A 26419-nucleotide genomic window follows, 5' to 3' on the forward strand; every position below is an offset into this window, starting at 1 on the left:
CAAAGCTGTTCAGCTTACTGACCCCAGTTCTGCTCTTCTGACATTTGCTGCTACAAGGAGGCTGCTTTTCAGCTCTTGTTCAGACATTATTAAATGGTAAGTACTATCCTCCCCTTCCCTCTCTCTACTAGAGCAGATGAAGCCGATGGGCCATCAAAATGGCACAAAGAGTCTGTTAAATGTGTGACTCTCATCGACCTGTCCTCTTGCAGGGCTCTAACCTTCTCTTCTATTACTGTCACTGGCACTATTTTGTGGTCACTGATGCGATGCCATTCCTGTCTCAGGGATGAGCTGCTCCAGCTCAGCTGTTCCTCAGAACCACCTAGATGGCATTTCCAATAAGTGTTCCACCAGTCTTGCTTTTCTGAGGGCACATAGGAAAAGTGGCAGTCTCTTCTCTGCCTTGACCTTCCCACAGCACAGTTTACTTCCCTAACCACCTACAGCAGGCAATAGATTGCAACATGGACTAAACTAGGCTCTCATTGGTGCCAGATCTTCCAGTAATCGGTAAACTGTCAACATTTCTCCTATGAGGGACCTGAGAGTCTGAAACACTGAGTTTTGGCTGGAATCATTCCAGGACCTGTACACTAGCCCATGTCAACTGTGTGAAACACTCAGCCATGACAAGAATGCGGGAATCCTTGTGTTCACCTTTTTTTTTAGTCATCAGAGCCCCAGATTGCCATTCATCTGGTAAAAGAAATCTGAGCTGAAACTATCGTAGGTTATTAACAAATCTTCACCTCCTAGCAGATTCATACAGGGATTTACTGGTACTTTGTCAATGATGGCACTGACATATGTCAGGTTCTGCTCCTGGGAGAAGGCAAAATCCTCAGAATGTATCTCCTCAGTTCTTTTACTTTACACATTCACAAGTCATCTGTGGCATAGCCTACTCCCTAAGCTTTGGCAGGGTGTCAAGGCTGAGGATAACACAACGTACCTGCTATCCTGAACAGATCAATATCTCACTAAGGCAGTGGTCAGAGACTCCCCATGTCCCAGACAACAAGAAAGACCATTGATTCTGTTCTGATTGCATAGATGCATAGTCTCTAATTCCAAATCTGCCAAAAACCGTAATGGAATTACACCTACAGGAAAAGGAGTTGATCTTGTGACCCATTGCTGTTATATGATCTGCATCCGTCTCTTCTTTCCTTTGCTCAAATTGATCTCCTTGTTTCTGTATGGTTTTTTTTTAGTACTTTCATCAGGGAGAGATGAAAAATAAGGGTTACCATACACTGAAACAATAAATTCCTCAAAGTCTGAGCAGGCTTTGAGATCTCTTCATATCTTCGTTTATTAAAGTTGCCAAACCCTGTATTAAAGTGCTATCCAAGGTGATAAATTGATGGATGTATCCTGAGTGATGACCACAGAAATAGACATTAAGCAATGCAAAGAACTATTATCCCACTTCATTGAAACAATTATGCAGGAAACCATCTAATCAGCATGATTCCTGACGGAAAGTCAGTGATTTAGAGAGGGAATCTTCCGTTCCACAAATAAGCAGTAATGTAAGAATGAGGAAAACCTACCTAGATGCATTAGCTGTAGTCATCTTTCTCCTACTATCAAACCTCCCTTTTCTGAGCACATTCTAAGAGAATCTAGCCAAAAGCTGACTACAGGCTTATCTAATGAAGCTAATATTGTAGACTCAGCACAGCCTGGATTCAGGCCAGTACATTAAGATGGAAACACCAGAGCGGCCCTGAGTGAATAGATTCCTAATGGATAAGGGGCAAGCGTCTTTTTCATGTTTTTTTCATCTTCTTTGACCTCTCTGCATTATCTGAAACCACTGGCCATGAGATAACTGCTAGTTCACCTGATAAATTATTCTTTCCCCTAAAAGTGGCACGAGGGAGTGGAGGAATGCACTACAATGGCCCAAATTGTTCCAGGGACACATACTAAATAGTGAAGGAAAACATCACTTTTTCCATAAAATTTCTGCTTTGCGTAGTCCAACAACTATAAAGCATGGGGCAAAATGCTTAGATGACCTGAAGTTAAAATACCCGCAAATATAGAAAAAATGCAAGTCTACATTTGGTTCACAGCAAACAAACAAAACTGGTCATAGTTTGGGTGAGATCAGTGTGTAGTGAAATAAAACAGGCAGAGACTGCCTAAAGTAGGGCAGAGAAAAGAAAAATATTCTGAAGAACTTGCAGTCATAGGGCAGTGTCCTTTTGCCACGTCTGCAGTTAGAATAGACCCGTTTATTCTGGGTAGTTCTAGGAGAGTGCCTGAATTTCTCATTGTGTCTGTCATATAGTAGTGTCTGTATCTTCATTTAGCAATGTTTTCTGTTCTTATAATGTATCTACAGTAATTTATGCTTTCCGTCACCTCCTGGCTGCACTACAGTCCCTGGGCAGAAAGCCTGCAGAGCCCAGGAAACTCCAGCTCCTACAGAACACTCCAGCACATCTCTCCAGCAGCACGCGCTGCTATGAATGACTGCAGTTCATGAAGCCTATTTTCTGCTTTCTACACTGGGTTTTTTTAGACTTTGTAATTATACTGGTCTTTGTTTTGAAGATATTTTGCTTGTCTGGCACAGTAAAGTCCCATCAGCTGAAGTGGGAGGGAGGTGGAACTTGCTGAGTCAGTGGCTGTGAACTCCTCCAGGTTCAAAGGACCTCTGCGTATATTACCACATTCCATTGCAAGCACAAGACATATATTTTTTTGACTCTGCCTTTTGTGAAATAAGTACATAAGTTATTAGTTTGGACAAGCTAACAAAACTTTCCGGAGCTAAATCACTCTGTACTTCTTCCGCTAGAATGAAACTCTTCCCTAAATGCACTTTCACCTCTAGGAAAGGGGATGAGAAGGTCGTTGTGGTAGGTGTTCGTTACGTTGCTTAATGGACTAAAAGTGTCAATGGGTTAATAATGTAGTGATGAGCAGGGTATAACAGTGCATATAAACCAGCTTGGTACAGCAGGGTTTAAACCCTGCAAAGCCGTAGTTTGGGTCCATACAGAGGAATGCAGCACCGAGGAAGACAGAGGAGCTCTGGATCCCTGGCCTGTGGCTGCTTTTGTCTGGGATGAACTATCTGTGGTGCCACTCACTTGAAGTAACTCTGCAATGAAAATATTCTCCGGTGTGCTCCACTTAGCAGTGTACTCCTCAATAACAAGGTATTTCATACCTTTGTGGATAGGAGACACAGACAATGCATTTAGTATATCTAAATTCAAATTCAGGACAACAACCAAAAAATAAGTGCTAGTGTTAGAGAAATCTATGCGGTCATTTCAGGTGTGAAAAGAGTTTAATCTTTAGGTCTATTTCCCCGAGGATTGTCCTTATATGTTATAAAAAGCACTGTTTGTAATTATAAAGCAAGTGATAAGCATCAAATGAATTGTTACAGAACCCTCTTGTTGACTTTATTCCATGATAAGGAGCGGTTGCTGTGTGACCTTGAATATGGCCAAATAACTCATGCTAAACGCATTGCTAAAGATGGCAGTTTGGCAGGGCTTTGATGTAGGTCATTTTATTACCAGGCTGAATCAAACTACAAACTGATCTTAAACTCATGCCAAGAATGCTAATAATAAACTGATCAATGAGGTGCTGGATTGTTCAAGAGAATTGGTCAAGGGAAAATGCAGACATAAAAAGTCTGGAATTCCAAAGGTTGAACCGCTTGGGCTATTATACTGGGAGGAATTCTATTCCTTGCATTAGTACAAGTTTTCTTTACCCCAGGGGCCTTTAGCTGAGTGTTGAACAGGACAGTGTCAGAAAGTATATACTTATCTTTATTTTTCTTGACCTTTATGTGCAAGTAATTTTTATAGTTCCATTAACTAGTAAGATCATTTGCAAACCACTGTACAAAGTACATTATGAAGAATGCCTTGGGGACCATTGTATCCTATTATGTGGAATGTTAATAGAATGAAAAATTAATTTAAACTCTAAAGATTAGAGCAAGGCAAGACTTCCTTTTTATAGGGAAAATTCTAAATTTTATTTGCTGTGGTAAAACTTCAGAGTTGTACCCTAATATGACCTTTATATGGACCTTAATAGGCCTCATTTGAATCAGACAGTGCAGGAGTCTGATTATTTGCCTCCTTGAATAAAATGGCTTCCCCTTTTAAAAAAGGGAGATGGCTGTGACCCCCACATATGGGATTACTCCTGTGCCATTTCACCACTTTAACTGACTATATGCTAGTGAGCTCCTAGCTGCTTGTTTAGCAAGTTAATAAACCGGAGATGAGAGAGCCCACGGTTCCAAGGAGTGTCTTTACCTTTCTTGACTCTTTAATTGCTCATTAAACGTTGTCATCTTCAGCTATGCAGGACTTCAAAACACCTACAAGCAAAGATGCCGTTCTCTATAGTACTATTTTGCATATCACTGATTGCTTTAGAATGAGAAATGCTATCTTGAGTCTTGCTTGTAAGTCTCCCATGGCGCTCTTCCCAAGGCGCTGGAGCATTATTACAGAAGTCAGGACTGTCCAGAGGCAAGTGGTTAAGTAAACTTTATTAGCTTAATTGGTCATTATTATTTCATATTTATGTTAGCATAGTTAAGGTGTGATATGTTTGTGGGGCTAAATCAACTAAATTTAGACCAGTAATGAGCAGTTTTGTTATTTGGAAGAGCACAGAAATAGTCCGCCATCAACCTTCTTGCTCACAAATCATGCCTTCGCCTGAGAGCTTAGCCTAGTTAAAAGTATAAAAAGGTTGCATGTTTTACGTGTAAGAATGTTTTATTATTCTAAATGTCCATGCAGGGAACAGAAAAATCTCAGGTTTGATTTCCGTTCCTCTTAGAAAACTGCTGTGTAAGAGTCACGTCAATGAGAATCGTGGTCTTAGATGAAGCTACACGGGGCAGAATTTTCGAAGTATCCCTATCCCACCATATTGTATATCTTTTAGTACACTGTACTTTTAATAACAAATTCTAAGGTTGTGGCTGTTCTGTATGTGGACTTCTTGTCGTAGATAACCAGCCATTTTTAAACGATTGCGTGAAGGCGTGCATTTCTTTATTGGAATAATACCCTGTCTTGAATTTCATCTCAGTAGCCTAGGATGCCTCACTGTCTTCAGAAACCCTAACTCAAGTAAAATAAATGCACAAAAGATGAGGACAATTAGTGACTAGAGAACTAGCTATCAATATTACATGCCTCCTGCAATACTGTCTAAACACAAGATACGAAATGAGACTAAATTGCACTTTTGATATGCAGCGAACATAGAAAGGAAATGACTAATCTAGAAGGATCTTGCAGTCATTATAACGACGCAACGTTCTAGTCACTGGTCACGTGATTTGATCAATAAAAAGCAAGAAGATTTTTCCTATAGGATCATTTATTCAAAGTTCACTTGTGATTTGAAGTTGGATTTAAATATACTTGTGGATAGCTTAGTGGGTTTGGTCTCCAGTGACCCAAACACAGAATAGACAGCAAAATGTTTCCATCAACATTGATGCCAGCCCAAGTGCAGATTCCAGATGTGATCCTATCTGGTAGCCCAAACAGGATGTCAAATACAGCAGGAGTTGTTCAAATGTGCAAGACGTTGGTGGAAAACATTTGACCTGTGACGTACCTGGGAACAGAAAGAGTGTTTCATATGCAGGCCCAGTGCAACTTTAAACCGTTGGCCGACTTAAAATGAGTTGGGAATTTCATCCTGGTTTTCAGTGCAGCAACACAAAGCTACTTCCCGAATCAGCTTTGCTGGCCTTGTTTTAGACAAGAATGAATTAATCTGTGTCTTGGAATAAGTCTTTTGTAGTCCAGCTTCAGCCAGTTCTTGGTTAAATAAACATAATACCCACATTTCACACCTGATACAAAAACACAGGATATAAATACAGAAGTTATATATGCTGTATATCATATATATGACATATATTTTCTATATATGTGTATATATATTTTGATATAGTGATCTCATTGCCACTACATTGTATTCGTTAATAACTTATACATGTTAGTCTAGATGGAAATTATATGTTCCAACTTAATCAACCAATTTGAATCAATGACACACTGCATTTTTGGCAACGTCCTAAGTGGTAAAATGGAAATAAGCTAGTGAGCAGTAAAGTTCAGGCTTTAAAATAGTTATTCAGTATTGTCCAAGTTTTTTTGTATGCGATGGGCATACCGGCATACACTGGGAAGTCAGTCAGACACCACAGCAGCACAGTAGAAAAGTCTTCAAACCATGAGCCGTTCCTACTCAGGGAGAAGAAAAGGAGATTCTTCCGTGTATATCTCTAGTCGACCGGCGAGTGAGAGAGTAAAACCAACGTGGTTTTCATAGTTTGAACCTTAATGATATTGAATTTCCAATAATCCAACAGTGGACAAATACAATCTAGAACACTGTAGTTATGGAAAGCTCGAAGACCTTGAAAAGACAAGGCTGCACTTACTGCATCATGCAGTAAAATTATTTCATCTTCTTCAGCTATTTTTTATAAATCTATTTTGGATCTTAATATACTTTCAAAACCGAGCTCCATTTTATCTTATGAACGGTAGCAACTTGAGTGCAATAGAAGAAGCTCATATTCTGCAATATAATAATAATAAGTGTCAGTTTGTTAAAAAATTTACTATGAAGCAAAACTGCTTACCAAAGTAATTTCTGGTGTTAGAGTTTTTCATTACAAAGAGCTGAAGTGACAAATGAGTTTATCGCTGTCAAGAGACCTATATTTTATTTTGGTCACTTAGTATTAATTAAGTCTTGCCAGTAATTCTTTTTTTGTGTGTTTGCTTTGTTTAACATTTTTAAACAAAATATTGCTCTCTCAGGCGTAGTTTACTGTATGTTTACCAACCACTTAATATGTTTACAGTGCTGTGTGTTGTCTCTTCCCAACAGCGCTCTGCACTGAGGAGTGTGTGCATGGAAGATGTGTCTCTCCTGACACTTGTCATTGTGAACCAGGATGGGGAGGTACTGATTGCTCTAGTGGTGAGTAAAGATTCCAAAGATGTGATAAAGATATATGCTGCTATTTAAAAAAGGCCTTAAATAAAGCCGTGGCCTTAGAACTTGGATGCTTTAGGTGGAAAAAAATGAAGGTTTTTTGCAACAATTACTATGTGATAATACCCTTTCCTACGATACTGAATTTCACCTTTTTTGCTTGTTTTTACAAAGAAGTGCTAAATACAGTGCTCCTAAAGCTTTCGGTCCTGTTATTAGGATACCAATATAGATAATATAGCTGTATTATGAAATTTTTCTCTCTTAAATCTTTAATACAACGCATTCTTCATTAACGACTTTGTGTAGTACTTGGTGTCGTTTGGAAAGCACCTTCTCTAGACAGAGTCTTTGTCCTGTTGAAGCCAGTGGGAATTCTGCCATTGACTCTTCATGCAGCCCAAATTCTGCCTTCTGACTTGAAATCCAAACCCTAAATTATCCATACTGCAGAAGTTCGGGAACCGGTAGAGGTGGGAGTTCTGCACCTTTTATTTGGAAATTAATTCATACTTGAGGCTTTCAATTTTTTCAGCTGGAGAAGCTGTGTATGTCAAACTCTCTTAATTGGTAATGATAAGTTTAAGTCTTCGCGATTAGTTCATGCTGGAATGAAGCAGTGAGCGTTCTTTCCAGTGCAAACATCAGACATGTTATGAAACACAGGCCCAATCCGCTATTGACATAATGGAAATAAGCTTGTTAAATGAAGTCTATTTGTGCGTCAGGTAAGTAAACAAAGCTGCATCGAGAAAGATGCGGTGAGTCATTTACTGAATGAACATTTCATTTTGCTTTTACTTCCTCCCTTTGTCCCCAAATTGATTGGGATCTTAAAAAAGAGGCAGCATTACCAGGCAAAAGGTAACAGGAACGGGATCTATAAAGAGAGGCATTAGAAGAGGACAGGAGTTAAATGTGGCTGGGGATGGACGCCTCCAGAGGCTGAACTCAACGGGGCAGACTCTCCTCTGGTCAAGTTGCCGGTGCTTTGTCTGCAGCTTTGCTGGTGTCTCCTCGGTTACAGCAGAGAAGGCGATAGGGAGAGAGCGGGGAGGAAGGACAGAAAGAAAGGCCACGCTTTGGGGTTTGAAGCAACCTTTCAGGATTACCTGATGTGTAGACAAGGGATAAATTGGGCAGCATAACATACTGAATATCTATCTATAACAATATTTTTTAAAAGAAAAATAGTACCTTTGTAAAATATTGTGTAGAGTCACAAAACTCATTTCATCTTTTTGTTATTTTTAGTAATAGATACGTTTAACCTGACAGCCAGTGCGTATTTATACAGCGCATATGCACTTATAGAAGTTAAAAAAATGAGAAAAAAATAATACTGTGATACCATGGACATACACATATAGATGTATACATTTATTCACACACACATAGTAACAAGCTTTCTATTCTTTATAATAATGAAGAGGAAAGGAGAAGATGTCAAAGTACAGATGGCTCTCGTGGACTAAAACTACCCAGTGACTCTTATTAAATTGCACTAATCTTGCAAGTGAAGATAAAAAGAAAAAGAAGGTTTTTCCTATATTGAATATTTAGCTTTTTAAAGTAATTAGGAATATTAAAGCACTGACAATGATTGAGATAGAAACATTATTCATAACTTTTATTTCCGCACTGGGCAGCAATCCAGTATATTTCATTTATGAGGTTTCAGCGGTGGGAAGAGAAGCGTTAGCCAATTCCTAAATTAAATATGCCCTGTTAACTTTTATAAATGATAGCCCAGGATTAGCTTCAAAAGTTAAGCTTTCATTTTATTAATATAATTAGTGTATTCACTGGACTATAGTGCCCATTGTCTTTCATTCCATTTGTTATATGCTGGGCAACATGCATTCTTGTCCTAAGGTCCGATCTGACAAGCACTGTCCGACGTAATGCTTGTAAGTGTGAACGGCCTCATAGAAGTGAGCCTTTGCGGCAGCTGAGAGCGCTACTCACCTCCCTGCTTGGCGCTGGCAATTTGGATGGCTGGCCTCTTCATTGTTAGGAGACTTTCTTTTAATTTAAAGGTATCAACAGATACCAGCTGAATACAGTACAATTGTTACTCTGAGTATTTCCGAGAGAAGAGAGAAGCTGGGAGCCTTTGCTTAACAGAGGTTAACCGGGATTTTCAGATATGTTGATGATCCACGTACTGAGTCGTATCGTACTGTTACCCAGTAACAACGTGGAAGACATTTTTCACTGCTCCTGGAATAATGTATTGTCTGTGCCTACTTTCTTCCTATTACTTCATTAATATTGGGTAGCTACTATGAAGGTTACATGTTTGCAATGGCAAATGCCATTTGTTGGGTGTTTCCGAATGGCTGGCCCTGCAGGGCTGTGCTCTGGCTAAGCTGGAGCTGTTGGCTGTCAGCGTGCCACCCCACTCCCTGTGGGGCCAGAGCTTCCCCTGTTATCCTCAGTATCGGTGGGTTTATTAAGTCACAGGCATATTGCTTTTAATGTTGGCTATTTGAAACGATTTTACTGGGAAAGATATTGCTAGCCAAAACACTCCCTTTAAATTTAGAAAATCTCACAGGAGCTGTAATTGTTTCCTGAAGGATCTCTCCTGCAAACAGTGTTGAGAAGTGGAGCCTACCTGACACTGGGAGTCATCTGTTGTCATTTACTTGGAAAGGACCTAGGGACACTCTTTTTGAGATAGTATTTCAACACCCTGCAGACGAGAACAAGATAACTTTCTAAAAGTTATATATAATTTTCATTTGGTTTGATGGGTGAAATTCAACCATAAGCAGAGCTCCAGCACATGGTCCAAGTGTCACTTCAAAACCAGAAGTTGGATCCAAATGTTTTTCTGTTTTGGTGCGCCGCAAAGACTGCCTATGGCAGGAGAGGGTATGAATTCTGAGCACAGATTTCCTATGGGGAGGCAAGGTTTTGGTGTTAAGTGCAGTTTCCCAGTGTTACCATTCTCCCTTGGCTAGAATATACTCAGTTAAATATTTTAGAGTAGTTATATCTACAGCCTGTAGTCATCCAAACAATATAATCATCTTTCTCAGGCTTTGTTTCACGCTTTCCTAAAACTCAGCCTGTAAGACAACAATCACAAAACTTGCTATTTGGTGCAGCTTCCCAGGGACTGATCATGGTACATGTTAGAGTTCATCTGTTGTCAAGGTTAAAATAACTTCAGATGAATTGCTAAACAATTATAAAAAAACCCTGTGCCATATTCAGCTCTGCATGCCTCTATACCTGTGTTTTACTGCATGCTGTTGTACATCTGTCGATGCCCGCAGGCCTAGCCTTGATTTCATGCTATAAAGCTGCAATATATTAAGGCTTGATTACCATAACAATAAAAAGAGAAGTAATGAGGTATTAACTAAAGAAGCTCTTGAATAAAATGTTTTCAGGGTTTTAATGATGCTAAAAATGAAAGGGAAAAGTCTTTAAAAAAATGCCATACCTTTTCCCTTCCCTTTTAACTTGTTTTATTAAAATTGGGCCCTTTTTGTCCATGCAATCTGCACTGTTGTTTTTTTAAATACAAAGGAAAATTGCAAATGCTCTGTGTGAACTTACCTGCTCACCTGTCCAATTATTTCAAAGCAATTAACTTCAAACAGTATGATATACCAGCTTGAAGTTCTGGTAGGAATATAATTGACTGTTGGTGGTTACCTGGCCTCTTCTGGGTCTTGATAATAGCCATCTGTATCTGCAAGCTGTTAGGCCCCAATCCAGCAATATTAAGCATACCCTTAACTTGACACACGTGAGTAGGACTTTTCACCTGCTTTAAGTTAAGCTGGTGTTTTAGGAAGTTGCTGAGTCAGTTTTGAAGAAACAGCTAAAAAGACCTCAGTGAAATCTAAAGCATCATCTCATCGAATTCATCAGGTCTGTAAGGAATAAGGTGATCTTTCTTTCAAAATGCTAAAACTCATCAGGCAATATTATTGAAGACCGTTTTTACTCTCAGGAGCGTTTTTCATTGCGGGGAAGATGACAGAAATCTTTCTGGTTAGAAACAGAGGGCACCAGGTAGGAAAAATAAAGTTCAGAGAAAGAGCCTTGAATTAAAAGCAAGAACCTCCCAAAATCGTGTGTGACAGTTTGAGACATTTCAGAGTAACCACACACAGAGGTTGTAATGAAAAAAATGAAGTGGTTTTCAAAATGTTTGCTTTGCTATTAGTTTTGTGAGAAAATATAGTACTTGCCCGAAGTGTAATTAAAGAGATGTTGGCATAATAATGACAAATCATCTTCATACTGTGTCACCTGATGGTTATAATATTGCTGTCTGGCACAGGCTGATCAGTAATGTACACATATGGATAACATAGTTTTCTTTGTAAAGGATGCTTTGTACAAACTGTCATTAAGAGCAAGAACCTATTTCATCTTTCTCTCTTTGTCAAAAATAGCCAAGGTCATAACAACAGGCAAGTCTAACATCACAGCAAGGTCACGTTTAAGGGTACAGCCCTAGAGCCGCTGGAGCGCTTCAGGTCTGAGGCTTGTGATGGATGAGAACTGCAGCTACTTTGCTAAGTCTGAAGGGGGGTTGCTTGACAAGCTGCGGCCAGCAACAGGAGAAATCTCAGGAGAAAAATAGAGCATGGTAAAGTGAGTCTGTGGTCTTCTTCAGGCTTGATTTGGGCTTCTGCGTTCTCAACATGCTTTGAACTATTTCTGAAGAAGAAATAAAGTTCAAAGGAAGGACTCCTCGTTTGTGAATACAGGCTCGACCAAAATTCAGCCTAACGCCAGGGACTGATCTGCTGGAATCATTAGTTAATTTTTTTGCCCTCGGGTTTTTAGGATAGGATTGACTGGGAAACCTCCAAGGTCCCCCGAAGAGGTGCAAAGATGCAAGACCTCAGCTGCGCTAAACTGTCAGTGGGCCACTATATAGATCAGGGCCCGACCGTGTTTCTTGTATAGGAATTTGTCTGCGCGGTGGGTTCGTGTCACAGGGAGTGTTGTATCTACGTGCCAAATGAGGTGACGGAACCAGGTACAATGTTTCTGTTTCCACTAAAGCTGTCTGTTCCATTTGTCACTCCAACTGCTGAGTTTAGATGCAGTTTCTAAAGGTCTGTTTAAAGTTGTGAAACTTGAGTTTGGATTCAGGCTTAATTAATGCTTTAGCTGAAACAGATTTTCATATCGGTAGCATGTGGACTTTAAAAGTTATAATACACTTTTCATTTAAGCCAAGCTCAAATTGCAGCTTAATTTTGATGTGATTTGCAGACTCAGTGACAACTGCATCATGCAAAGAGATGCAAATGTTTAAAAATAAGCTCCAATGAGGCTCATATAAGGATCTTTCTGTAGCAATTACAGAGTGGAATTGATTTCTGCCTCTTTCAGCTCTAACAATTTGCTCTTCCTTAAACTTAAAAAATACTCAGCTCCCTTCAACCACTGCTGAACTGGTGTAATCAGGTAAACGGCTTGTGCTTAATTTTTGCCTCTGCTGGATGTTGGGCCCACGCGCTTGGGCTTGCGTACCCAGGTTGCGTGTGTGAAGCAGTCTCTGGAGCAGCCTATCTTCATGGGCCCAGCCTACGCAGGACAGCCTGTAACCAGGGAGTAAAAATGTAAACACAAGCTGCTGTTCCGTGCAGTTAGCAGCACAGCAGCATGTCCTGTATATATTTTTACACAGATAATTTGGCTGCATTAAATGGGGCTAATCCATCATTTTTCATTCAGAGGGAATATTTTGTCTCTTGTTGAAGCTGTTAATACCTGCTCAGTTGCTTGTGGTGGTTTCTCCTCACTCTGCTAGAGATATGATAGTATCGTCTGAGCTTCCGTGAGCTAACTGCTTTGGAGGTGCTGCAAGCTTATGGAAAGGTATGAGAGTCACATTAGCGTTGGCTTTTCCCACAGTGATCGGGCTGAGCAAAGGGCAGCAGTTCATTCTGAAAAAGGAAAAGTAGATCCAAGAACTGCTTTGGGAAGAAATTACTTTCTATACTACTTCTATGTGACTCATTGATGGTGAATAGATCAGTTGCCAGTTGTCCTAAGGCTTGTACAAAAGTGAGGCAAAAATAGAAATTCAGCACCCTGTGTCCTTTTACTTCTTACCTTCATCTTCCCTGTCAGAGTGTGGGAAAGGACTTCCTTCCTTCAAGCAGCTGGTTGTGTCTAAAGCCAAAGTCGTGACAGGTTATTCCGCCCAGCAGTCCCAGCCCTCCTGTGAGACTGCCTCTTGTGAAGGATTTTGAAGAGTCGATTGAGCTGACTTGACTCTCTCTGCTCCAGTCCCTGGAGTTCTGTCTTCCAGTGCCTGCCTTTGCTCTTAAGGCTTGATCTAGCAGTGTACTTCATGCATATGAATAGCCCTTTTAAAGTCAATAATGAACAACCTGTGTTATTTAAGTTAGATAAATGCTTAAGTCATTATCCAAATGGGAACTCAAGAGATGAGGGGGGGAAATCAGGTTGATGAGAATCTCGTTGAGGGACCAAGAGTTATTGAGTATGATCATCCAGGCCGAGCAATGGTGGGTACTTCTCTCAGTGAACCAAACCCATTCTCAGCTTCACCAGTATCGAGAAAGAGAAGCTCGAGCCTAATGCCAGGTCTGCAGAGCAGAGCACAATGCACGATTAGGGATCTGAACATACTCCTTAGTTCTAGGCAGACGTGATGTTTTAACCTACCACACAGGTGAGTACCAGAGGATAGGGATGTGTTAAGAAAATAATTTGTGTATGTAGTGTAACAGGCTTCTGGTTGTCTAATAAAGTTTTTAAAAAAATGTAAAAGGTTATCAGAATAAGTCTGCACAATTATATGTAATTATTACAATATTACCACAATTATCTCCTCTGTAAAAGCATCCAGTTCTTTCCACGTTTGGCTCCTTTGGTTTAAGAGGGAAGCCCATGATGAGTTACGTGCTAGAGTGATTATTCATATAAAATTCAGATGATCTGTTAAAACCTTGCTTCCCATTTGTACCCAGAGTAGTAGCTGGTGAGGCTGCTGCATGCAAAGAGTTTGTCTTCTAAGCTGGCCTGAGGTAGCAACACCATTTTGGACTCTTTCTCTTGATGTAGTCTTTCTGTGTACACAGCCTTTCTCTCTCTATTACTGTAAAGAAAGTGACTGTGTGGATCCAGACTGGGGCTGCTGGGGTTTCTGTGGCCAGCTGCAGTGGTCACCACACACACCTGTATTGATCTGCTCCTTGAGTGCTTAGCTGGGAATAAAATACATATGGAAAGGGGACTTTCCTAATCTAGATAAAAGATACATTAAATTTTTTATGTTATATAATTAATGACCAACAATTCTGGAATTATAATTTTGATACAGCTATAGATATACATTGATTTAAGGCACACAGGTGGCGAACAGGAGGTGAGGGGAGAGATTTGAGACCTGATGGCTATCTGGGCATATCACCTCGCATTTACCCGCTCTGCAGCCCCCGGTGAGCTGTATATAGCAGCATGGAAATTCTGTGTTGCATGTAGCCGAATTGTTAGGCAATTGTATATGCTGGGTAAGTCTGGAAAATCAGTCCGCTGGCTCTCTGAATCCAACACGGAATTCATGCTGAAAACCAAAGCTGAGGGAGGCTGTGGGCTAAGTTTATTGTATAAAACGTTACTTATTGCCTGTTGTTAGGGCAGTATGTCAAGGACTGACACTTCAAAAGGAGTGTGAAAAGACATTTATATTTCAGAGAAGAGATGGCTGTGGATCTTTGGGAGGAGGCAGGGTTATACATGTCAGTTCTCTGCTAAAGCAAGATCATTGTGTTGACGAGGTGCTTGTAAATGAGAGCACAGAGTAGCCTGCCCTCCCAAAGCAGAGCCCCGCTGAACTTGGAGCACACCTGCCACATCTGGAGCTGAACTTTATAACGTAGCTATTGTCTTATCTGGGGAACGGTCTGACGGTTAACTAAGACTTTAGAGTTTAAGGATAATTTTCAGTAAAGGAAACCATGGTTACTAGTACTGAATGGGCTAAATGCATTCCCGCGCAGGTTTGGTGTGGTTTTGCAGGGGGGAATTTGGCTCACATGCGTCTTTCCTTGGCTGCCGAACTGGGGAGAGCAGAGGAGACTTCATAGATAGGCAGCGTATGTGTGATGAGTTGTTACTCTTATTAATTTGACTGAAGTTTTTCTCACTTTAGACAGGGTAATAGCTATAAAAGAGAGAAGCTACTAAAATATCCTTTCTAATGAACTGAATTGCTAATGCTAAATTTCATTGCTGGAGCGTTTTACAATAATGTGGCTTTAAATGTGCACTACACAAATGAACAGACTTTACATCAGTTTAAAAGTACCATTGGTATAATTTTATATTCTGGTCACTAAAGAGCTGTCACTTGGAGAAAAGAGCAGAATTCCCTCTCCTGAAGTGTAGGCAGGAGTCTCAGATGTGGACACCCACTCAGAAGTATTCCCGGGGTTTTTGCTTGGTAACAAACAGAAAAAAAAAAGTGTAGCGGTCCTTGGGAAAGCTTCTAAAGCGCTTGTCTCTGTGTTAGGTATGATGGGGTGTTTGAAGGAATGCTCGGAGAGGGCAGAGCTCAGCTCACTGTCCAACACCAAGGCATCAGAAAATCCCCTGGGAGCTATTTCAGGCACCTGAGCCCGGAGAAGCCTCTGGCCTGCACTGACTTTTGCTGGGTTATGGGTAACTGGCTCCAAAGACGTGTGCTACGACTGGGAAAGGCCCCATTCAGTGCTCTCAGGATTTTTCAAAAGATGCTGTTCTTCCTAGTTACAGTGCTATTTCATGGGCAGCGCTTGAAGGTTGAAGTCAAAAAGGGAGACGAAAGGTTTCATTCAGAAATAAGACTTGAAATTTACCTCAGGCCCCCAGCAGGTAAAATTTGCTAGAAAATAGCAGTCATTCATCACATTGCGTTAGGTACAAGGCTTCTCGTGTACCGATACTGGAGAGCTGAGGCAGAGTCAGTAAATTCATTCGAGCAGCATCAGCGAGTGTGCCCTAGACACGGGGGGAAAGGTTGCAGGGAGAAAGCATGGAAGTACACAGCTTTCCCTGTTAGTGATTATTTCTTTGTTTAGCTGTAAATTCCACCATTTACATACAAAGATACTAAAATACTTTATTTCAAAATATAGCAGCTGGGTGTATTTTAACTATCCTTTGGCTGTTGTACTAACAGCTTTCCAAAAATGAAGTCCTTATCGTTCGTGTCCCCACCCTTCCTACGCCTGCTCACTGACCCGGTGTTTAACGTAGGCAGTGTCTTTGCTAAAGGAAAGTGTTACATGCTAAGATTTTTCCTCAGACTTCACCCTGATTTTGTGTGATCTTAGATAAGCCTCCACAAGGTGAGGAGTCCTTATTTCTTTTTGATTTCTGTGGGAGTTGAGTATATTCATCCTGTGGATTAACTGGGCCTGTGTCGCAGCTGAAAGAGGATGGCAGCCTGCAGTGGTGGTGGTGAGAGCCCAGCCATCAATTAATATCTTTGCTAACGATGAGTGAGGCTCTAATGTGCAGCTGGCCTTGGTGTCTTGGGTGGGTTGCATTTAAAATACAGCCTGGAGGCAGCTTTGCTAACTTTAGAGATGTGATGATCAGATCTGCAGAAGAAGATGCGGAAGTGATGCAACCTGACAGTTTAAAATGCGGGAATGATAATGCTGATTTATTCCATTGCCTAATGGGTATATGACAGTATATTGAATCATTTTGTTATTTATTGTTTTAAAAGTTATTTCCATGTCAATAAAATTTTTGTGTATGAATAAGAGACGTCTTTCAGAGCGAAAGCCAGAGATAAATGTGCCATTGTACGGGTAAAACTCAGGTAAAAATTTTCTTTGGAGTTTTTTTTTTACCATTGCCTTACAATCAGTTGCATTCCTAGTAGCTTTTCAGTGACAAGAGTAGGTCATGATGCCCTTAAATCACTATGTGTAAAATGGGAAAGTTTCAGGGAGTTTTCTTCTTTGTTTTACCCAGCGTTTGTGCTATTGTAAGTATGATAGCATACTTTTGAAGTGAAATATTTTCAGAAGAAGCTTCTCTGAGAAGTCCTGTTCTGCTAAATTACACTCGTGAAAATCCCTCCTAGAACCCCTCAGATGATAACGCTGGTACTTACTTGTAGTCCTTGCAAAACACTGCAAAAGAGTTTGCCACAGGAGCAGATACTTTGTGTCCCCAGTGAAATGAATGTTGAAACAGCTTGTCTGCTTCAGTGATGTGGAGAGAAATAATGAAATAGCAGCAGACGTACCAAGTGCGTATCTGACCGTAAGTCCAGGGTTTGGCAGAACGGAGTCTTCACACCACTGCTCGCAGGTGAGCGTTTTGCTCTCCCTGCTAATCTAGCTTTGGCAGGGCGTGTAGAGGGCCCATAGTTCTCTGTAAGGAAAAGCATACAAAATGAGGAAATGTGTTGTGACCAAAGGAAACGAAAGAGCAGATGGTGTGCTAGCATCACACCTGACACTCTGGAGGAGACTGTTGTCGCATAACCACCGATTACAAACATATAGTTATGAACAGAGGCCAAATCCAAGAAGAGCAGGGGGAAGGCGGTATGCATAGGAGCATGGCATAAAAAGCAGCGCAAAGTAAAGATTGAGACATGACAGAGAAGGAGTGCATGGAGGGGAAATGGGAAAACAAGCAAGGTGAGATGACAGCCAGAAGCAGCTGGGGCTAGGAAAGGAGCTCAGTGGGCAGATAACTGGACTTGAGACAATAAATAGCTGAATTCAGGTGTTTTGCAATATGAACACTACGCTGCATGCAAAGCACCAAGTAGAAATGTCAGATTTTGTCAAAATAAGAAAGTGAAGTGGAAGGAGGGGGAACAGAATGGTGGTGGGAGCTGCCACAGCCAGGGCAATGAAATGACAGTGAATTTTAGGGAACAAAAGGAATGGCAATGATAAAGGGAAGGCAAACTTCAATGTGCCAGGAATTGCCTCAAATGGGAAAAGCCGAGATGTTGAAATAATGTCTTTTTATCATGCAAACAATATAATAAAGTGAGAAGGAATCTAATGCTTGCAAACCAGTGGTGATAACCTGACAGAAGAAGGATTTAGGGGTGAAGTGCTCTGGTTAAAGTGGCATTTGTCTTTTTTTGGTGCCGGCAAAGAAACCCATTCAAGTGTTTATGAAGGGATGTAAACATCTATTCTATAGTAGTCATCGGCACTATAGCTTCAATAAACACTGTTTAATGTTTAAACATGATGTATTGAAGTGGGATGCTGGATGTTATAGAGCATTCAACTGCCAAAACTGCCTTTTCTTGGCCTGGAAGGGTAGTACAAGCAAAGAAAGTGCTGTTTTTAATAGTGAGTTTTTGTTTTGTTACTGACAAAAACGTTAGGTGAAATACGAGAAATTTTGCACATTAAGGAAAATTTCTACAGTCGAAAGTTCACTTGTATTGCTGTACTCATGAAAATATTTTACACCTTCAGTCTTAACCCTTCCCTATACCGTTTGATTGTCTTGAATATGTGGTCTCTAACAGGCAAATCCTCCAGTCATTTCTTTACAGCTCAAAAAGGCTTGATTCGGTACAGAGAACCTGCAGGATTTTATTTATTAAACATGCCTGTGTTAACCCAGCAGACTATCTGAAAGTCTGGGAGTGAAAATGAGAGTCAAAAGACCTGAATCTTGATCAAGAAAGCATGGTGAAGGCCGTTTGTCAGGGAAGCTGGGAAGAGACCCAAGTGTCACAGACATGGGTATCACTCTCTTTGTAATGGCAAGAACTCATGAAATATGATCAGTGACCTAAAAGATGAGTGGAATCAGATAATAACAATGCACGTTGAGTTTCTGGGTTGTGGAGTTAAATAAAAAGAGACCTACTGCTACACATACACTTATGCTTAGAGAACTATGGGGACTTCACTGAAGGAAGGTGAAAAAGGGAAAGTAAGTGAGAACAGTCCCCATCCACAACTGCTTTGTAATAGTAAGCTTTAACCACTTTCATAGCTTTGGTGCGTGTTGTGCAAGAAGGATTTAGGCCCCATTAGAAACAACAGTAAATGCCAGATAGAAATGATGTGTGTATTATTACTGAGAGTATTTCATATCAGGAAGATCTTTGTGGGCATCAACCAGAAAGAAGAGAGATAAAACACTCATTCTTTGATCTTGGAGGGTGGTCATTCAACAAAAAACTCTCTGCAGTTCATCATTTTCAATAGCTTTTCGTCCTATCGTACGGTGCCTATTCATGCAAAGGCCAGAGACTGCTAGGCTGTATAAGCCCTGTCCAGAATGCTTAAAAATACGTGCGTCAAATACAAGGCACATTGGGTGAAATTAGCCTGCAAAATTCAAATTTTAAGAGAAACAGCTGAAACATGAAACAATGGATATTTGTGGTAGTAAGAGAGGTAAGAGTTTCTTACCTTTCCTACTGTCCATTTAAATCTCACCTTTATGAACCCTTTGTACAGAGTTGCAGCGTTCTAATTATGTAGCAGTATTAGTAAATCATGGCAACTGATTGCAGGAGAGTTTTTAGTCAAGGACTAAAGTGTGATTCCCTATCTCACTTAGTTTGCAGTGATAGCATCCTAAAGAAATATCAACGCCTAGAAAAACAAACTGCCGAAGGAGGCAGATTTGCAGAAAGGTATGAGCATTCGCATGGAAGATCCATTTTTCCATAGGGATTGCAAAGTTTGCTGCTGGGATGGGAGGTAGGGAGACATGACTATAAGCTTGATGAATTCTTGGGAATCCAGAATAACCTTTGCTTCATCACCTACTTTAGCCTGTCTATTAGTGCTTCCCAGTTACATAGGTGTCTAGTTCGATTGGGATAGCAGTAAGAAAATACAGGCATTTCTGCAAATCTTATTTCCATCTTCTAGGATAAATTCCAGCCACTGGAATTCCACAGATTCCAGTTTGGAGCTACTGGTTGAGGGTTATAACTCTTCCTTCCAGATTTGGTGGGATTATGATACATCTTAGAATATGAATCTCATTACAGAGCCTGATGAGTTTGTTTCCAGCCTCAGGTGAGGAACTGTTTTTGTCAGAGCTTCTTCAGAAGTGTATTGGGAAGAAGGTCTTGTTATTTCAGCTATTCATAGAGTCTGATGGCAGCAGCCCAGTTCTGGGTTTCTTAGGGACCACCACTCTGTGAGACCGGTAAGACAGTCTCATCATCTTTCGTCCTCAGCGGCTGGGTTCCAGGCCTCTTCAGAGCGCTTAGATTCCCAACTTCTGAGATGATTGAAATAAAAGAAGTTCCACTTAAGCATTTAAAAACTCTTTTACCATAAGGGTGATTAAATACTGGAATAGGTTGCTCAGAGAGATTGTGGAGTCTGACCTTGGAGATACTCAAAATTCAACTGGACAATCTTTGGCAACCAGTTTTAGCTTACCCTGCTCTGAGCAGGGGGTTTGGACTAGATGATCTGCAGGGGCCCTTTCCACCTCAGCTATTCTACAATTCTATGATTCTATGAATTATTTTATTCCTGTAACTTTAGTGATCTCTGAATCAGAGCAAGGGGCCTACTGAATTGCTAGATATGATAGAAAACAGAATATATAAGCAGCAGGTCAGGATATTCTGAAAGCCCATGGGAATCTTCTGCATATGAGAGTAGAACTTTATTATGGTGAGCCTATCCCAAGAATTATGTGGTTATTCTCATTCTGAAATTCTGAAATGCCATGGAGATTCTCTTGACAGGATGGATTTTGGGTACCAGTAAATTCAGCGATACTAGAATTCCTTATTCCTTACTCATATTCAGGAATTTAGGCTTTGTTCCCAACTCTGCTTCTGGAATGCTGCTTCATTCTGGATGTATCCCTTTCCCTCTTTGTATTTAATTTACTGTTTTATAAAACGGTGAGCCTAACCTCCTTTGTGGGGGATACTAGAGTTTCTAGATGAAAACTGCTACAGAAGGTTCAGGGGTTCTCATTAAATTAGTAAGATCAAACGTCGTGTGTTCTGTAGGGAATGTATGTGTTCTATTGGCAGAAAGAAATGATGTTAATTAATTACTTTGACATGCAGTCATGATGTTGCAGTCTGTACTATAGATGTCCAGATGTTGGGTTTTTCTTCCAGGATGCAACATGTTTGAATGTATTAGGAGATGCATTTTTTCTTTGTGTATGACTATGACAAATTGAGGCACAGCCAAGCTGCTAACTTGCTTGAAGGCATCTTTCACGCTTCATCCATTACATGAGTGATAGATGGTATTAAACCACTTCTTCTTTGGGAGGAAAAACACATTGTGGATAATGGAAAGGAAATCATCAGCGCTAATATTTATTCCAACTTTGTTTTGTATCTGCAAGATCAATGTTTTTTTAATTCACTTTTCATTCTCTTTTGCTTCATTTGCTTTGTTGTTGTAAAGGACATGTTGCATCTCGGGAGAGCATTGGATCACATTTTGATTGCAGTTTTATTAATACAGAACTACACAAGTGGAATTATTCTGGATTCATAGAAAGGGCAACAGAAACTCAGCCGTTGTCAAATGTTTAAACTCAATATTTAACATTTCTGAGTTGTTTCTTTGTAGTAGGTACAACTAGTCTCATCAGAAATTTATTCTAGGCTGACTACAGAAGGAGGTGTAGGTAACCTTCAGGTGTGCCTGTCGTGTCTCCTGCACTGACCAATTCACCCACACCTGACAGGTTGGTAGAGAGATCAAAGCTGTTCACTTCCTGCAAGTTTTGTGACAAGCATTGTCTGCGGAGAGCAGGGAGACACAAGTTTGTTCCGGAGCGAAGGGAAAGTTTGTAGATGAAACTCAAAATTATTTCTTCTCTTTGATTTGTCAGATTACCGCTCAGCGTGCACACCCAGGCCAGCCAAGCAGCACAGAGGGTACTCAGAAACAGGAACAGGGGCTTTTTGTTGTCTTTCACCCCTTGGGGGTTAGATGGCCCAAGAAAGTTCTATTAATACTGAGCAGATGCGGCAAGGGAGAGACGTGGAGAAGAGGAAGTGCAGGTGTTGCAAAGGTGTATGAAATTATAGGGAATTCTATGGATTGGGCTGGTGTTGCGATAACGGGAGAGCAGGGAAAGAGACCCCTAGACCTAGCTGTAGGAGAATAGGCTTCATGATTTAAACTAAAATTGAAATCTCAATTCTGATTCTCAGGATCTTTGCAAGTGCTATTTCATCTCTGTCTGTGAAATACCAGTACTGGGACTATCTGGCCAGTGCCAAACCAGGAATTTGCTTCGCCTTGAAGTTATATGGTTTCTTTTAACCTTTTGTTTTCTAATTGCCAGAGTCAAGATGAGAACCATCAGGTCAACTTAGACTAAAGATCTGCACTTTTCAAATTTCTATAGTTTCCTTTACTGTGGAAACACTTTCAAGAATTTGGGTGGATGGAAGTATCTTCTGTGCTTCGCTTTGAATTGGTTCTGGAGCTACTTAGGACATTTTTAATAAATATTTAGTTCATGAATATTTAAATGTGCTGACTTTTCTATATGTGTATTAGAAGTAACTGTTATTCTGTCGTTGTATCATTTTTGTATTTGTCTTGGCAATTTTTGAGGACAGCTCTTAGAATTCAATACTAATTCTTTCATGTAATTGTTTCGTGAAATAACATTTTAGTTCTGTCTGTGTTTTCAATAGGAATTAGATTTTTTTCTAAATTATTCTGTGCCTGCTAAGTTCTCTGTGCAAGTCCTTCGGGCTTTAAAATACCATCTTAAATTGAAATTATTTTAAGTATTTTGAAAAAAAAGTCCAGTGAAGAAAGTATCGTCTTCTCTTTGTATCAGTTTACAGAACTGTTCTTCCTCCCTTTTGAACTTTTCAGGAGAAAATTCCTGAATTGTTTTGTTACATTACTTGCCAGTGATACCAGCATCATTGGTTCTCTCTTGGTGCATAAGCCAGCCTGTTCAGATGGTACTGTCAGAAATTCGTTACACTGGATGCTTAGATTTTTATCAAATGTATGCCATCGTAACTCCGGAGTAAACAGGGCTCTGAGTGGAAACAGGAATTTTGGACTAACCAAAGTGTTTCTCAAATTCAAATGTTTTTCTCAAGTTGAAGAGTAGAGGGGAAAAAAAAAATTCTGATTTGTAACATTCATTACTTTTCCTGTGAAAAATCATAAAAATCAATTGTTTCTAATCCGATGACACGACTGCCTTTGGAGAAGACACAACTTCCAGTTGTCTTTTGACCACACAGTTCCTCAAATGAAGATACAGGATGGCTTCACTTGCAATTAAAGGCTGACACACGGTGCTCTGCTGCAGATAAAAGTCCAAATTGTACCTTTTCTTTCACACATTAAAAAATAGGAGTAGCATATAGCATGTTAAAGTAAAAAAGAACTTATAAATCTCTGTCAGAGCTGAGGACTAGTCTCAATCAAGGGGTGTTCTGACTCTGTCAGTATCATTTTCCATGATGCCTCCTATGCTTGTTGCACAACACAGAATTTCCACATTTCTTTACTGAAATTGAATACTTTCTTTAATAAAATAAGCAATGATCAGCACAGGTACATGAGTCATGCTTCTTGGATATGAAATACAGAGTTTCAAAACATTCAAGAAAGGCAAGTTAAAATGACAGTAAATTAGGTTAAAAATCCTATTTTTTCATCATCATTGAGAATTTATTCTTATATTTCCATTAAAATGGGATTCAGGAAGGACACATGTTTTGAAGTTCTCTATTTGGGAGATGGCATCTTTGTGAAAAAACATCTTTGTCAATGGAAATCTGTACACTGAACATTTACAGTGATGCCCAGTACGCCCAGTCCTTTGTGAGGAGAATTATGAGGTTCCTCTACCACTTGCATTTCATTGAATGTCTCAGAATGGGGCTCAGCTCCAGCTCCTAAATGAGATTTCAGTAGTTAATCGACCTGGTGTGAGCTCTCTGCACAAAAATGGAACTTAACTTTCCTTGTACGCCATGTGTAGGAAACATCATCATCATCCAGGAGCTCCATGACTGATCAGCTTACATTTACTTCTCTCTCAGTGTCTTCCTCTGGAGCCACGTATTTTCCTGGTTTCAGTACGGAAATGGAAATTAATCATCAAACTAGTCTCTGATATTTCAGAAGAGACAGACTTGAAAAACAGAAGCATGACCAGAAGAAATGTTTAAAATTTTATGGTGGCCCAGCCCTCGGATATCTTGCAGCTGATTCTGTCTGTGCCGGGGCTGTGTGTAATTGCAGTTTAAGTAAGTGAACAGACCGGCCTCAGTTGCGGGATTGTTTGTTTTACTGTAATTAGGTAAATTAATCAGTACATTAACTTCCTAATGCAGAGCACAGTTCTGAAATGAATTGCAGATATTGCTATTTTGATAAGATTTAAAGAACAAAAACCTCCACAGCAGGTCAGCATTACAAGGCTACTAGAACTCTGTAAATGTGTAAAAAGCTTTTAAACTCCAGAAAAAAAAAAAAAAGAGAAGAAAATGATAGTACAGAGAAAGATACATTTGTGTTATTTTTTGTTTTTGAAAGAAAGAAACAGGTTTGTTTTAGTTATTCCATTTTCATCTAAATATGTAAACATCAATGGGTAACTAGCCTTGGCCTAACCTATAGTTAATGGCACTATTTCAAAACCATGAAGCCAAGGGTTTCCTCCCTGTCCTTTGTCTGCTTGCAGTGTTCCCACCGACGTCACCCCTATGATCCCAGAAATTAATCTTCCATGTAGTTGGGATTGTTTCATGTTCTGCCTAAGGGCCAACTTGTGTAGCACCTGGGTGACGGTGCTGCCAGACTTCTCAAGGTCCCGAGTCTCTCTTTCCAGAATACTTTACATGCAGCCCCCGGTCATTAACCAAGGGACATCTGACAGTTAATGGTAAATATAGAATGGCACGTTAAATGAGGCTTTCTGGTTTCTCCTGACTCATCCACCCTTTTATGTCAGTCTTTCAACACAGTGATTCTCTGGACACATTAAACATGAATCAGTTCCTTTGTTTTAGTAGTTGAGCGCAGTCCTGTATCTCATTAAGGAAACTAACTCACAGTGAGCAATGTCACATTACTAAAACTTTTTTGCCTCTCAAATAAATACAGGCCAGAAAGAAGGCTAAATTTCTTCCTGGGTAACTTATTGGGAAGGGAAGTGGGGTTTATACTGAGGCGTTGTCATCACCAGCTCTTAAAATACCCTGGTCGTGAGATGCTGCTACCTCAGCAGGCTGTGGTTAAGAGATGATCCTTTGTGCTGGACCCAGGCTCTGACTGCCTTTTGTCCCCATGGTTTGTTCTTTCTGTCTCTTGTTGTCTCCCTTCCATCTCATTTTTCTCTTGATTTCTTCTTTTATCTATTCTTTTTCTTTACTTCCCTCCCTTATTGCCCTGAATTCCACCTAACTCCTGGGTGGGAAGAGTGGGATGCCCTTGCTCTCACCACCAGTCTGCCTTGCAGACGTCAGAGGCCACAAGCTTGTTTGTTTAGAGGCCTCCTGAGCTCTCGGCTCCGCATGGTGAGCTGCATTCCTGATTACGTTATCCACTGGGCAGGGAGTAAAGTGGGTTTCAAGGGGCTGCCTACTGTTTTACCCACAGTAAGATGTTGCAACAGAGCAACAAAATGGCTCTCAAGCAGAGCAGTGGCAGGATTTTAGTACCTCTGTTATTCTCTGTCTTCCCTAGACTGTGCTGGTGCTGCCTAGGTAGCCTGGCTAAGAGTCTACACCACCATTTTATAGCACAGGAAGATTCCTTTACTGTATTTCAAAATGACAGTCTGCCTTTTCAGGCTGTGCATCCAAATAACAACTGTTCAGCGTGGTTACTTTCTCACCTGAGTCACTCTTTAAGTGGAAACTTCCAAGTGTGGTCTCCCTCTCACAGAATAGTGGAAAACAGAGATGGGCGATCAGAAGCCCTTATTTAATGTAATCTGTGTTACGTGAATTCAGCGCTGGCAAAGGATGCCAGGCTGACACCAGGGGACTTGAGCAATGTAATTCTATATTTGAACTTTAAGTGGGGGGAGGAGAAGAAGGGAAAAAAAAGAGACATATATAAAGGTTTATGGGGCATTTTCTAAAATTTAGGAAATAAGACTCTATAAAACACAAGAGGATTTGTATTCACTTTAGTTCTAGTACTGGGCAGAGGACAGTTTCTTCAAAATCAGTGATTGTTGCTGAAAAGCATCATAGTCGCCATCTGAGCCTACTTTCAGATAGCTTTTCAGTACAGGTGTCCCAGTTCCAAAAGCCTAATTAGAATGAACAGAGTCTCCATTTCTTTGGAAATTGAACCCAAACCAATCTCAGATGCTGGCAGGTTTTGAGAACAGGTGGGGATGATTAGTTTTCTGACTCTGACCATATACTGCACTGAGTCTCCTG

The 26419-nt window shown here is 40.3% G+C and overlaps 1 protein-coding gene across 4 annotated transcripts in view; it reads left to right on the forward strand.

Moving 5' to 3' along the window:
* Nucleotides 1-26419, forward strand: part of MEGF11 (multiple EGF like domains 11) — a 292780-nt gene that overhangs the window by 99018 nt on the left and 167343 nt on the right. For all 4 annotated transcript variants that reach the window (XM_074600942.1, XM_074600944.1, XM_074600943.1 and 1 more), the window contains exon 6: nt 6928-7020. In XM_074600942.1, coding sequence (XP_074457043.1) covers nt 6928-7020 — 93 coding nt within the window. The remainder of the gene's footprint in view (nt 1-6927; nt 7021-26419) is intronic.

This window comes from Larus michahellis, chromosome 9 (genome assembly GCF_964199755.1).
Source record: "Larus michahellis chromosome 9, bLarMic1.1, whole genome shotgun sequence".
Taxonomy (NCBI): domain Eukaryota; kingdom Metazoa; phylum Chordata; class Aves; order Charadriiformes; family Laridae; genus Larus; species Larus michahellis.